Source organism: Perca fluviatilis, chromosome 10 (assembly GCF_010015445.1).
Source record: "Perca fluviatilis chromosome 10, GENO_Pfluv_1.0, whole genome shotgun sequence".
NCBI lineage: Eukaryota > Metazoa > Chordata > Actinopteri > Perciformes > Percidae > Perca > Perca fluviatilis.
The window spans coordinates 31308254-31321385 of NC_053121.1; the positions used below are offsets into that span (position 1 = coordinate 31308254).

General features: G+C 39.0%; 2 protein-coding genes across 2 annotated transcripts; both read right to left on the minus strand.

The window, feature by feature from the left end:
- Positions 1-1291: 1291 nt before the first annotated feature.
- ccna2 (cyclin A2) lies at positions 1292-4914 on the minus strand. Its single transcript, XM_039813542.1, has 8 exons — positions 4328-4914; positions 3430-3700; positions 3200-3306; positions 2821-3044; positions 2505-2709; positions 2293-2406; positions 2017-2150; positions 1292-1849 (listed from the first exon to the last, which is right to left on the minus strand). Exons 1-8 carry the CDS (start codon positions 4544-4546, stop codon positions 1798-1800), a joined length of 1326 nt encoding a protein of 441 aa, XP_039669476.1. The 5' UTR covers positions 4547-4914; the 3' UTR covers positions 1292-1797.
- Positions 4915-6868: 1954 nt separating this feature from the next.
- bbs7 (Bardet-Biedl syndrome 7) lies at positions 6869-12959 on the minus strand. The gene is made up of 19 exons (XM_039813543.1): positions 12466-12959; positions 12226-12291; positions 12053-12115; positions 11778-11953; positions 11495-11681; positions 11315-11387; positions 11099-11206; positions 10882-11012; positions 10542-10626; positions 10192-10294; positions 9871-10063; positions 9661-9735; positions 9488-9556; positions 9090-9229; positions 8480-8644; positions 8176-8285; positions 7979-8082; positions 7632-7755; positions 6869-7409 (listed from the first exon to the last, which is right to left on the minus strand). The coding sequence occupies exons 1-19, from the start codon at positions 12499-12501 to the stop codon at positions 7276-7278; spliced, it is 2142 nt and encodes a 713-aa protein (XP_039669477.1). The 5' UTR covers positions 12502-12959; the 3' UTR covers positions 6869-7275.
- Positions 12960-13132: the final 173 nt, after the last annotated feature.

Here is a 13132-nt window from a genome sequence, read left to right on the forward strand (position 1 = left end):
TGGGGTTTGGCAGCAACCCTCCCTCCCTACTTCTTCCAAAAAAAATCTGTTTTCCCACTACTTGGATCTTCTTAGGGGTTCCACAGATGCTGTGATGTAGCTGCAAGAGCCATTATTCGAACAGGTATCCAACTGGTTTGGCTATGTTATAGAATTCCCATCCTGTTCCCATGGTTTAATCCTCCAGGTAGTATAGACAGGCATGCCGTCAGTGGTGAAGCTAACCTGTTGAGAGTGTGTGCATGATCTGAGCCGTCCATTCTCTTGAGATGAAATGGTGGAAAGCTTTCGGCAGCTGGGCTGTGCTGCCCCTCGCCTGTTAGACTCCTCGCACAAAGCCAGCCTCCCAATTTATTGGGGGAAGGGGGGGGAGCGCAGGAGAGATGCCTTAGACGCCAGAGGCTGCCTTTACTTAGCTTTCACAGAGAAAATCAAATCACTGATGAATGAGAAGTAAAAACATGTCACCCTATCATGCCATTTACTAATTGTTGACTGAGCAGGCAACCTTTGTTTGCTATATGTCCTAATATTTCCCTATATACTCAGTTTGAATTCAGTTCAACACATTTTGGGCAAGTAGCATTAATTCATGATCACTTTAGGTAGTTGTATTTTTATGCATTGTCAATATAGGCTTGCAGTTTTGAATGTTTAGTGGAATCTAAATTGTTTAAGTTAAATAAAAAAATAAGAAACCTGGTATTTGAGGAAATGATACTGCAAAGATTTCATTAAACATTCTCCCTAAATTTTGAGTTTAAGGTCTCAGCATTTTATTTTCTCAGTCAAACACTTTAGTGTTCTACCCAGCACCAATGGATAGTCACAGCTGTTCATCATTTAATGCTTAATTCCAGTGTAACCGATAATGTCTGTGTAAAAACATTTGAAATATTAAAATGTTTACAGTAGTTTTGTAGATGAACACTAGTGTTGAAATGTTTATCAAATTCATTCCTAAAACATAATTTTCCAAACACTTCAGTGTAAAGGAAAGCACAAGCTCTGCTTCCGAGCCTCTTCACACTTTAAGTTTCATTATGCCTTTTAAGAGGGACGACTTTAGCCAAAGCTTCGCATTTAATGCCTCAAGTTAAATTTGATGCACCTTAAATCAATAAACCAAAAGGTTCTAAAATCTAATAGACCCAAACAAACATGACAATCCAACATAACCTTGTAGCTATGACAAACTACATAAAGCATATGTCCACTTTGTGCAGCTAAACAAACCTTATCCTCTACTGCCCCCATGAGTCCAACACTGACCATAAAGACAGACATGAAATCTTATGTTAAATGAATTTTATTTACAAGAGCCATATTTTACAGTGCAGATTGTGCCTTGAAAAAGCTGTCAACTCTCAAGACTTAATGAGACAGCTGACTCCATTACAGACAAAACATGCTTTAATGTGCATCCCATGAGGTCAAATTAAGGTCACACTTCTCAGGTGAACCAGCAACAATAACTGCCATCAACTCAACCTTCTAAAAAAATAAAAAAAGTACATTCACAGGAGTTTGACACATCAAAGCAGAATGTTGGCAGTGTGGATAAGACCTACATTTTGTCTGCAATTAAAAGTCAACATTAAAACTGCTTGATTAACCAACAACTGTAGCGTCTGGTATGAATGTCGATTGAGTATATAAAATACCTTAAAAACTCTAACACATCTAGCGCTACTCCAAGAAGAGCAGGCCATGTCATTTGAAATTGTGACACATCATTTAAAAAAAAAAATATTTAAGACAGACAGTACAAAACTCTACATGGACAAGAGGAGGAAGTTAGTTCAGCAGCAATTCGGTTGGAGTGTCGATGAGGGAAACTTCATGGTACCTGGAAAAGAAATCTTTTTAGAACATTTGCCCCACTGCATAGAATTCTAAAGTCAACCAGAGTCACCAACATAAGTTGGTCCCATTCTAGTCAATGGCAGCAAATGTAATACACAAGTTACAAATCAAGCAAAATCATGTTTTAGGTAAAGTAAGCGGCCTACTTACTTTGAGCCCTTGTACTTTTCCCGAACAGACTGCTGAGCATGCTGAGGAGCATTGAGGCATGTTTGGTGCAGATCCTTAACACATGGCATCAGATCTTCCAGGGAGTAGCCTGACATCTCCATCAGGGACTTGGGCTGAGGAAGAGACAACTTTGAGTCCTCTTGCTTATTTGCACACACACTACAGAAGACTGTTTTAACAAGCTTGTACAAACTTCAGGAGATGCAAGATACAAAATAAAACCCCAAATGACTCAATTACTAATTTAAAATTTACCCAAGAGCCACCAGTCACTGTGTGGTTTGCCAGGGCATAGGCTGCAGCAGCTGTATGTGATGGGAGGTACTTTAAGAAGGGATCTGAATCAACCAGACTGAGCTCCCCAAGGTACTGAAAAACAAAGTTCAGAGATTAATCCTTGCCATGTTAGTGTGTCCAAACTGCATAGACAATTTCATAATAAAACTTCAATATTGCTGCAAGCTCACCATTGCCATGCTCTCCACCTGTTTGCTAACAGACTGATTGAGGAAGTACTGGGTGAGAAACTGGATGATGGTTGGTGCTGCCAGATCAAAGGAGAGCACTTTAAGCACCATGTGCTCCATTCTTAACACTTGCTTCTTGGTGTAGGTGTCGTCTGTGATGTAAACAAACTCCGCCACCTCTGGGGGGTAGATTTCTTCAAATTTCCTGCATTTGAATATTTAAACAAACAGTCAGTCACTTCACATAGCAGGGAAGCCAGTCTTGAGCATAAACCTTGTAAGTTGAATAGACAGAATCAAAAATAATTGTACATACGAAGCCAACAGCATGGCAGCAGTTCCAACCAGCTGAAGCTTCCCCCTCAGGACAGACATTGAGGAAAGGAAGCGGTCGATGTAGTTTACAGCCAGATAAAGAGTTTCATTCTGGAGTTTGTATTCTTCTCCAACCTCAACCAGCCAGTCTACCAGGATGGCCCTCATGCTGTTGGTGATGTCCGGCTGCTTTTTCATGTAGCCTGCCTTAGGCCTGGTTTTTACCTGTAAAGAGTCACCTGTTACAAAACTGCAGGCAAAGCCCATACACTTAATACATTTCTAGGAAGACCTCATGGCAAGTACATTATAAGCAGCAAGACACAGCTGAAAGAGTTGAGGCAAAGCTGCGGTTTGTAGCATTTCACTGAATTTCTCACCTCCATCTCCCTCAGGTACGTGTGGATTTCAGCAGCATATTCCTGGACCTCATTTACATCAACTTGTTTCTCCTCCCCCTCAACCACAGACATGTCCATGGGAGAGTCTGTGAAAAGAAGTTTACATTTAGGAGCAGTAAAAATCTAAAACTAAATTCTGGTCTTCCAACTGCAGTTTCTATAAAATAGAACCTAAATTAGAAATTAAGACTTAAGTATTCAAAACCCACCAAAGCTGACATCCATTGCAGATGGCATTTCAATGGTGGCCAGGGGCTGTCGGAGCCGTGCCACAGTATTGATTGTGAGTAGAGACTCGTCCTCGTTGGGGATGGATTTGGTTTTGGCTTTGACAGCGTCGACCACCTGCTGTGGCTTCTTGGTGCAGGCTCCATCAGGCTCGTCCACATGGATCTGGAAAGTGGGTGGCTTGGTGATTGGCTTTTCATTGCAGCTTTTGCCTAAATCTTCATTTTTACAGCAAGAGGGCTGTGATGACTCCTAGAAGTAGAACATAGGTCAGTTCAGATTTGTCCCACAAGAGGAAATGCCTTTTGCAGATATTTAAGACATTGAGAGTGCAAGTACTATGCACAACATACTTAAAGTTGATAAATGTGTCAACAATAAGTATGGGAATAGTACAAAGTGGTAAGTTATGTATGCATGCAACCAGGAGGCACCGTTTCATATTAAAAGTTAGCAATTAACGTACAAGATAATTTATTGCAATCAATTCTCAGAAACTATAGGATGTCAGGATTGCTAGTCACTCTAATGCACAAAGCAGAAAATACAAAGCCAAATCTGTGGGTTGTCTATTTAAATCTGATGAATACAGCAGTTAAACGTTTAAAGTGTACAAGTGACTGAATGGTGATATTAAAATGGCGGACAATCTGGTTAACATTGTTAGCTAAATCATAGCTTCGTATAAACCCATGTTTATAAACAGAAACTTAAATGTGGCAGTAAACCCCCGACATGCATGTTATGTTAACTGGCAATATAAATGATATTAGTTGCCTCCAAAAACTACAATGGCAACCCCCCCCCCCCATCTAGGTCATCATTAACAAACACTAGCTCGAGCTAGGCGAGCTATTTAGCATAGTTACCCAAACGAACCTGTTTGGTGCCGCGCTGGTTGAGGGTTTTGCTTCGCTGGTAGTTCTGCAGGGCTCCCAGGACGGTTCTGCCGGTTGCTTGTTTCGGTGGAAGGTTTTCTTGGTTCTCATTTGAAGCAGCAGCTCGGGGTTTAAGCGAGCCCCTCAGTCTTGACTGCATATTTTCTTGGTTGTGAAACTCACTAGCCGCGCTTCCCTGTCCTCTGTTAGCTCCCGACATGTTTCCTCTCAAACCAAAAAAGTCCAACCGGTCTCCGTTCGCTTACCAAGATACTACAGCTGGTGTGAGCTCTTGTAAGAGTTTTAAATGATCACGTATGGACGATTATAATCAAGGCTCGCATTAGCTTCTGGTTTGCTTAGGAAGAACGGTGCACAATCAAAACTAAACTGTTGAGATGGCAACGACTCTTGGAAGTGCAGTGCAGTGAAATACACACACCAGACAAATCAATGCAGAGTTGGCGGTACAAATTCTACAAATGTGTTTTCTTTAAGTTGCCATACTCGTTGTGCTCCAAGATTACAACCAACCTGCAAACAAGCCAGCTAGCCTCGGTCCACTCACACAGAAACATGCAGATAGATATGGTGCTTTCTCTCAGTTCAAGTAGCCCGCGAGGATTGAAACGGACCAATCACAAGCCGCACAGGCAGTGACGCATGAGATGTACGGCAACTGAAAGAGTACAATGTTCGCTTGATTGCAAATTCAAAACTGGTTTGACAGTTTTAAACGTAAAAGTCGCATATGGACCGTTTATACTGTCTATGATATGGACTAACGTTATTTAGGAGTAACAGCTGCGGGAAAATGTCCGTAGTGGAAGAAGTACTCCGAACATTAAAAAGTGACAATACCACGGTGTAAAATACTCTGGTAGTAAAAGTAATGGATTTAAAATGATAAGCATGAAGTAAAAACAACTCATTATGCAGAATGGGCTATGTGAGCATCATTTCTAGCCCTATTATATCCCTTGATTATAATTATTGATGCATTAACGTGTAGGTATCACAAATATTGCAGAGGTGAAAGTGGAGCTAATTTGGATTACTTTATATACTGCTGGGTATCTTAATCTATAATAATCCAATCCATCATTAATTAGATGATGATTTATATTTTTTTTAATTAATAATCTGAATCTGCAAAGTAACTAAAGTTATTAAATACATGTAACAAGGAAAAAGTACAATATTGGCTTCCAAAATAAAGCAGAATAACATGGAAATACTCAAGTAAAGTACAAGTACCTCAAATTGGTAAGTACTATGTGTTACATTTCATCACTGGATAATGTTCATGTGTAATTTAATTTGCTCCTACCATAGATGATTTGACATAGAAACATTGTTGAAAATAATACTCTTACTAAATACAAAATAATTTTGATTATTCGTTAGTAATTTGACGATGATGGCCAAACACCCACATTTCCATCTTTTTTCCGCGATAGAAGATTCCAAATTCTTTATTTTAGAAAAAGTAGAAATATACCAGAACATAAAAATACTAATTAAAGTTCTGTATTAAAAATGTAACTTAAAAGGTAGATAACTATTATCAGCAGATAAAATAATGTAATTAATAATTTAATGTATGTTATTAGGTATGGAGTGAAGAGTAAAGAGTGCAGTTTTTTTCCTCCTAAATATAGTATGAAGTAGCATAAAATGGAAATACTCAAATTAAGTACTTGCTGTGAAGCAGTTACAGTGCTGTTCCTATTTTTGGTGCTTGGGAGTTCCTCAATTCAAATCAGGTCAAGAGGATGACAATATAAAGAAAACAAGCAATGATGTAATGACATCAATTTACCGCAGACGTAATCATTTAATTAATGAGATTTAAAATGATAAGCATCAAGTAAAAACAACTCATTATGCAGAATGGGCTATGTGAGCATCATTTGTAGCCCTATTATATCCCTTGATTATAATTATTGATGCATTAACGTGTAGGTATCACAAATATTGCAGAGGTGAAAGTGGAGCTAATTTGGATTACTTTACTGCTGGGTATCTTAATCTATAATAATCCAATCCATCATGAATTAGATGATGATTTATATTTTTTTTAATTAATAATCTGAATCTGCAAAGTAACTAAAGTTATTAAATACATGTAACAAGGAAGAAAGTACAATATTGGCTTCCAAAATAAAGCAGAATAACATGGAAATACTCAAGTAAAGTACAAGTACCTCAAATTGGTAAGTACTATGTGTATAAGTACAATAAGATGTGTATAAGTACATCGTATTTTTGGTGCTTGGGAGTTCCTCAATTCAAATCAGGTCAAGAGGATGACAATATAAAGAAAACAAGCAATGGCAATGATGTAATGACTTATCAATTTACTGCAGACGTAATTATTTAATGAATGAGACTTAAGCGTGTTGTATGGATACATTACTCATTTGTCACATATGGCTCATGACCACACTTTTGTGCAGAATTTCATATAATCATATGATATTTCATAGTATTTGTTCACTATACTTTCCATCCGCCCCTTGAATGATGCATCTTACAATGGTTACAAATAAACTCACATTTTTATTTCAAGAGGGGGAACTCACAGTGCTATGGTAATGGTGTTATAAAAACATAAATTGTTGTGCTTTTAACAGGCTTATTTTTAATCACTGAAATTTCAAACCTCAACCAAAATTTAGTCACCAATAACAAAGAGGAAACTGGCAATCTTGTAGTGGTTTATTAATCACTACCTTTGTTTTTTAGATGCTAACAAAATATATTATAAATATTTAAATAATGTACACTATTATTAGGACAAAAAGTATCTAAATGACAACATGACATTGTCACTGCTAGGAACTACCATACAACAAAACTTTTTTGTATTTACAATACAAAAATAGCACAAATAAAGACGCTTAAAGACAAGTAAATAATACCATCTGACCTCTGATCTACATGATATCATGCCTCATTGAAAAAGTCTAACAGAGAATTTAAGTCATAATTATCGAGTATCTCCAGCAACGAGGACACCTTGGTCTTCACATTCTGGCCTTTGAACTTGAATTTGTCGATGAAGAGGTCTGTGATCATTCCTTAGGGAAAGAAAATTAATACAAGTTACCACAAGCAAACAAGCTCTAATTCATAATGTAGTAGAACTTTACATTTGGGTAAATTCCTGTCTTAAAATTTTAGCAATGAACTGACAAATGTTTAAAAAAAAAAAAAAAAAAAAAAAAAAAGGGAGTAAGGAAAATCAGTTAATTAAAACTGTCTTTGGATAATAGTGTCAGTGAAATGCAATAATGCTGCACCATAAAGCCTCTCGAGGTGCGCTGGCTGCTTCTTGTACTCATCAAGGAGATTAGCGGACTCATCCAAGATGTTGCGATACTCTGGGATGAGGAAGTCAGCATTCCCCTCATGAACCTGAAGCTCCTACCAGTCAGATAAATCAGAGAGGAAGTGAGGTGGGGGGTAAGTAAGTGATGAACATTTCCAAATAAAGCCTGTCAACAGCCCTGAAAAAATGAGTGAGAACTCGTAGAGCGTTTAACCAAAGGTGGGCCTGTGGATATATGCAGTGAATGTATTAAAACAGAGCTGATTCAGCTTCAGAGTGGATTTTTCCTGTAGGACGACACATTTGACCAATACGTACTTTAAGTGCATCGATAAGCTGAACCTTTCTAGCCAACAGCAACTGGTATTCCAGCTTTGGATGGATCATCTTCAGGGTGTGACTCACAGACTCATCGTTGATATCTGGAAGAATAACAAACAAGAACAGTTTGTTTAACAGGTTTTAATTAACTGGAAATATTTTGTCAGCAGACACTGAACATGAATAATATCTACCATATGAATTGTTCAGGTTGATTTTCTTCTTGGTGGCTTCTTTAGAGAGAACATCACTCAGTATAGAGATGGTAGAGATGTTGTCTGACTTGAAGTGACCCTCCCCTTTGCTAAAATTACAAATAAAATAAAATAATAGTAGATTATAACACAAATCCCTACTAAATCTGAAAATGAAATAATATATAAAACATTTCTAGGGGCATCAGACAGAATAAAATGTTAGATCCCCTTGTCAGTTAGCTCATAATCTCTACAAATGTATATGCAATCCTAGAAAAGCCTTTTAACTGTGTGCATTTACCAGTAGGTGGCTTCAAGCTGTGTCCCAAGAAAAGTGTTATGGAAATAGAAAGTGATGCTCTCTCCTGCTGGTGTTTTCTCAGGCACCTCTGGCAAACAGAAGGCCACCCAGGAGTGGATCTCAGCAAAACTGAACTGTCCCACCAGACTGAGCCTGTTCATAGGCCTATATGACAGACAGAGAGACAAAGTAACCAATATTTTGTAAGGTCAAAATTATGAGTAACAACTGATAGATGACACCAATGTCACTGGATCTCTTTTTTGATAATAAATGATTAGAAACAAAACATAGTACTATACTACAATAACTGGTTAAGCATTTGGCATGGGACATTTTTTAATAAAATGTAACAATTAAATACTATTTTTAGTATAACTTATAATCACACGGAATTTGTTTTTTATTTCATGTGTGAACATATCGGATGTGGGCAGCCATTCAGAGGTCTGAAACCAGGTTATTTCAGTGGGATTGACATTTACCTGGTTTTGGGCATCAACACAAACCCCACCTTTGCCCAGAAACAGGAATAAGGACTTAAGGAAGCTTCAAAACAGGATTTGATTAACTGAATTCAAATCCCAATTTTCTGTCTAAAAGTCTTCACCTTTCTTGGTCTATGCTGTGTGTCCGTTGGTGGAGGGACAGAGGTTTGATCTGGTATTGGCGGACCTGGCATGTCTTGGGTTGCAGTCTGGGGGTAATATAAGCCTGCAGGGTCCCATACTGTCCCTCGATGGACCTCACCTAGAACATTTATTATGGATGAAACACATTATTTTTCTGCAGTGAATCATCAAATAGTTTGAGCAAATGGAATATGTGACTACAGAAATGTTTGTACTTCGGGTAAAGGGACTGATGAAATGAGCACAGGAAGCAGCTGAGTACTGTCTGTGACTCATGATTACACAAAGGAAGACCCACTGTGGTATTTTAGCTTTTCATGACAGAAGTAGGAGTAACAAAACGCCACAACATGAAGAGTTTTGATGCAAGTGTTACCTTGAGCTCGAGTCTGGTAGTGTTAGCCTGACATCTGTACGTGGCCAGGAGAAAGTTCCCATTAGGTTGCTAGAAACAGAATTAAAGAGTCAGACCTCTGGGGGCAGCAGGAGGTTCATGACCTTTTTTGTAAAGTGTGTTTGTCCTGTGTAGAAAGAGTTTACACAGCTCACCTCTGAATCACATTCGCTGAAACTGACAACAGCTGAGTTCTTATCCACATCCAGCAGGTCTATGGGGACGTCACTCTGCATAGGAGATTCATTTTTAAGTTACATTTAGCATGTTTATGTCTCCAACATGGGATCAAGAGCATAATTTATTATTAGAAGAGTCTGTAGGCACCAGAGGTTGCAATCACAGGGATATAACAACGAGCAGACCTGGAGCAGCAGATTGTCGATGGCTGTCTGCACCTCAAGAGTGAGGTTGTAGCTGGCATCGTCCTGGCAGAGGGTGAACTTGTCATTGATGCTAAAGACGGGCACAGCAGAGACGGCTGTGCTCGACTGAGAGGTCTGCTGGTACTGCTCACGGCCCTGCTTGACTTTGACCTGCAGCTGCTCCAGCTCTGCCCTGGAAGGGAACACTATGATTTGTCTTGAAATCATACTTAAACTTTTACACAGTAAGTCAAACACATAAAAAAAAAAGGCACAAGAGCATACTGTATAATGAGAAAATGAAGCACTTTTTTCTGGTACCTGAGTGCTTCTACTTTGGACTGGATCTCCTTACTCATTCTGACCTCATCTCCGGGGCCGGCTTCAGCCTTTTGGGGCTCAGTGGTCAAACCAGTTACCCATCCTGAAAGAGGTAATGACAGTAAAGCGGAATATGCTGTGCATGTCTCAAGATCTCCCTTCAAATATTTGTTTTAGGAAACCCATGCTACATGTCAGACAGTCCCAGAAATGACTGTACATCTCTAATCAAATATGAAGTATTGCAGATTGACGGATACTTTGATAGGCAGAACAACAGACACATTTTCTTCTCTGAAGTAAAATTTGGGAACACTAGGTGCTGGTTTTTAGTTATTTTTTTATCTAACCTGTGTAAGTGGCAGTCAAGACCTCATCATAAGACTCCTTCCCCACACAGCCACCCTGGATGGAAGTCACGCTCTCTGACAAAACCTGAAGTCAGGAAAGACAGAAAACTTTGGCCATCAATAATCAGTATTAATCATGTTTTACAAAAAATGACAATGGACTTGGGCATCTAAGAAAAGGCCAGAAGGGTATCAATGTACAGGGAAAAATATAACAAATACTATTTAATCTTATACAAAAATTAAGCTGTTGTTTCCTTATAATTTTATAGGGGCACTGACTGACACTGACTGGGTGGAAATTGGAGTGAGTAAATTGATAATAGAGGCATAAACTCACATGCTCAAAGCGTAATGTGGGCTCATTGGCGCTGTCAAACCCGTAGACCTCAACTGTCCCATCATCCCTTCCCACCAGGATGTCGTTTACGCCGTCTCCCATAATGTCATAAGTGTCGATGCAAAGAATTCCTGATGGGAGACAGAAATATTCTATCAGTGATTTGTATTTGATTTGCAACATGCAAAAACCTGGTGTGGTCATGTAAACAACATACCTCCTTTCTTTTTGTCGTTATCAATCTCCCATTTGGTCGCAGCTGAGCATTCACCGATCTGGACCAATCCTATATTGCCATCTGTAGTTCCACAGAGGATTTCCTCTCCTGTAGAGAAACCATTGACATTATGTTAGATCTGTTGTGTGCGTATAAAGCAGTCATATACTGTATGGTTATTGTTCTGGTACACAGTACACAGAGAGGTCAACTTACCTCCATCTTTATTGTACAGTTCCAAGACAGATGGAGGGCCAGGGACCTCAATGTCATAGGCAAGCTCGGATCCCTACAGAATAATAAAAAAACACACAGAATAATAAATCACATCTAATTGTATGAGGTAGAACAACTACCCGTATCAAAATAAGAACAGCAAATATATTCTTGGTCTACCTGCAAGACTCTGAGAACCCGATCTTGGCAGGCCAGGACCGGGACGAGGTGAGTCCCATTTTCTGAGGACAAGCATATGATATCATTGATTTTGTCTCCAGAGAGGTAGTAGTTTTGGTCCTTGCAGTCACAGTAGTGGTTGTAGATGTAACTCGCACACACAAAAAGATCAGCGCCTGAGACATGCCTAGAGAAGAGATAACCAACATTACTTACTACAGTAAAAATCACACAGTCCTGCATGAGTAAATAAGGTAGGGTAAAGGAGAGAAGTGGTTCCTACATGGCGTTAATGCTCTCAGTGAGGTTGGCTTCAAAGGTGAGAAACTGTTTGCCTTTCTTGGTGAATCCTCGAACCTGAGAACCAGAACAAACAAAAATCTTCTCCTGTGGAGTTCCTGCAGCTCCTCCAAGGTCCATTCTGGCTATTTTCTGCCCTGGAAGTGTTTTAAACACGGGCTGAAACAGAGAATCAGATTCCTTTCCATTAGAAACTGACAAACTAAGCTTCAACTGGCTTTATGATAAGGAAAGAAAAATCATAACCAGGACACTTACCACTGCCTCTCCTTTCTTCATCCCAAAACACGTTAGTATACCATCATGATCAGCAACAGCAACCTGAAAAATAGAGACAACCAAGAACTGTGATGCTGCAGTACGAAACAATTGAATTATAAGACAAAGTCTGATAAGTCCAGGTTAGGCTCAGGCATTTTTAGGACTGATACCTTTTGGGTTGCCTTTTTTCCCAATGCTGGAAGCAGCCTCATAGTTTTCTGGGATGTCACACCAACCTGTGAGGACATAACAGAGGTAATTGTGTAACAAAAATTGACTAAGTTAAAAAAAGGTACTTGAGGGAAACACCCTGAATGCTAATGTTCAAAAATCCAATGTCAGAATAAAATACTTATAAAAGAACATCATAAAACAAACAAACCACCGGATGTACTTGGCGTGAACGTTACCTGAATATAATCAACTCTATTAAGGTTGAGCTCCATCTTCTTTCTCCACTGAGTGTTTTTTCTTAAGGGGAAAAAGTATAGTGCAAATGCTCCAGGTAGGTTATAGAACTGCAGGGATCATTAGTTGCAGTCATAGACTGTGTATGTCAATCACAACGTTAGAACACGATCGTAATGGTCAAGAGAGACTGGGATTATCTAAAGCAAGGAGATTAGCTCGACGTGCTAACGCTAGCTAGAAAGCTAATTGACTAACACGATTTATTCGCACGCCAACTGTCTACTTTGGTGAATAGATATCATCTTTAACCAAATTTACCGAGATACATTAAGACACCGGAAGCAAGTAACCGTCTCTATGTGTTGTAAACGCGAACTTAAATCTTTTTTTTAACGCGTATATTAGCTAGCTAGTTAGTTAGGCTGAAATGTTCCCTGAGACACTTCAGTAGGACCACATAAACGCAGTGTTCGTTGTCGAGGCAACGCTGCACCAGTAACAAGCTGCGACACTATTGGATGAGATGGAATGGCAGAAGTTAAAGCTGTTTCCTGATTGGTTGTTTCGTAAAGACGCTATCTTAGCTCTGAGGTTGTGTTGTGTTTATTTTCCATGATACTTTATGACTTAATATCACGCTATATATCGGTATATACTCTGTATTAG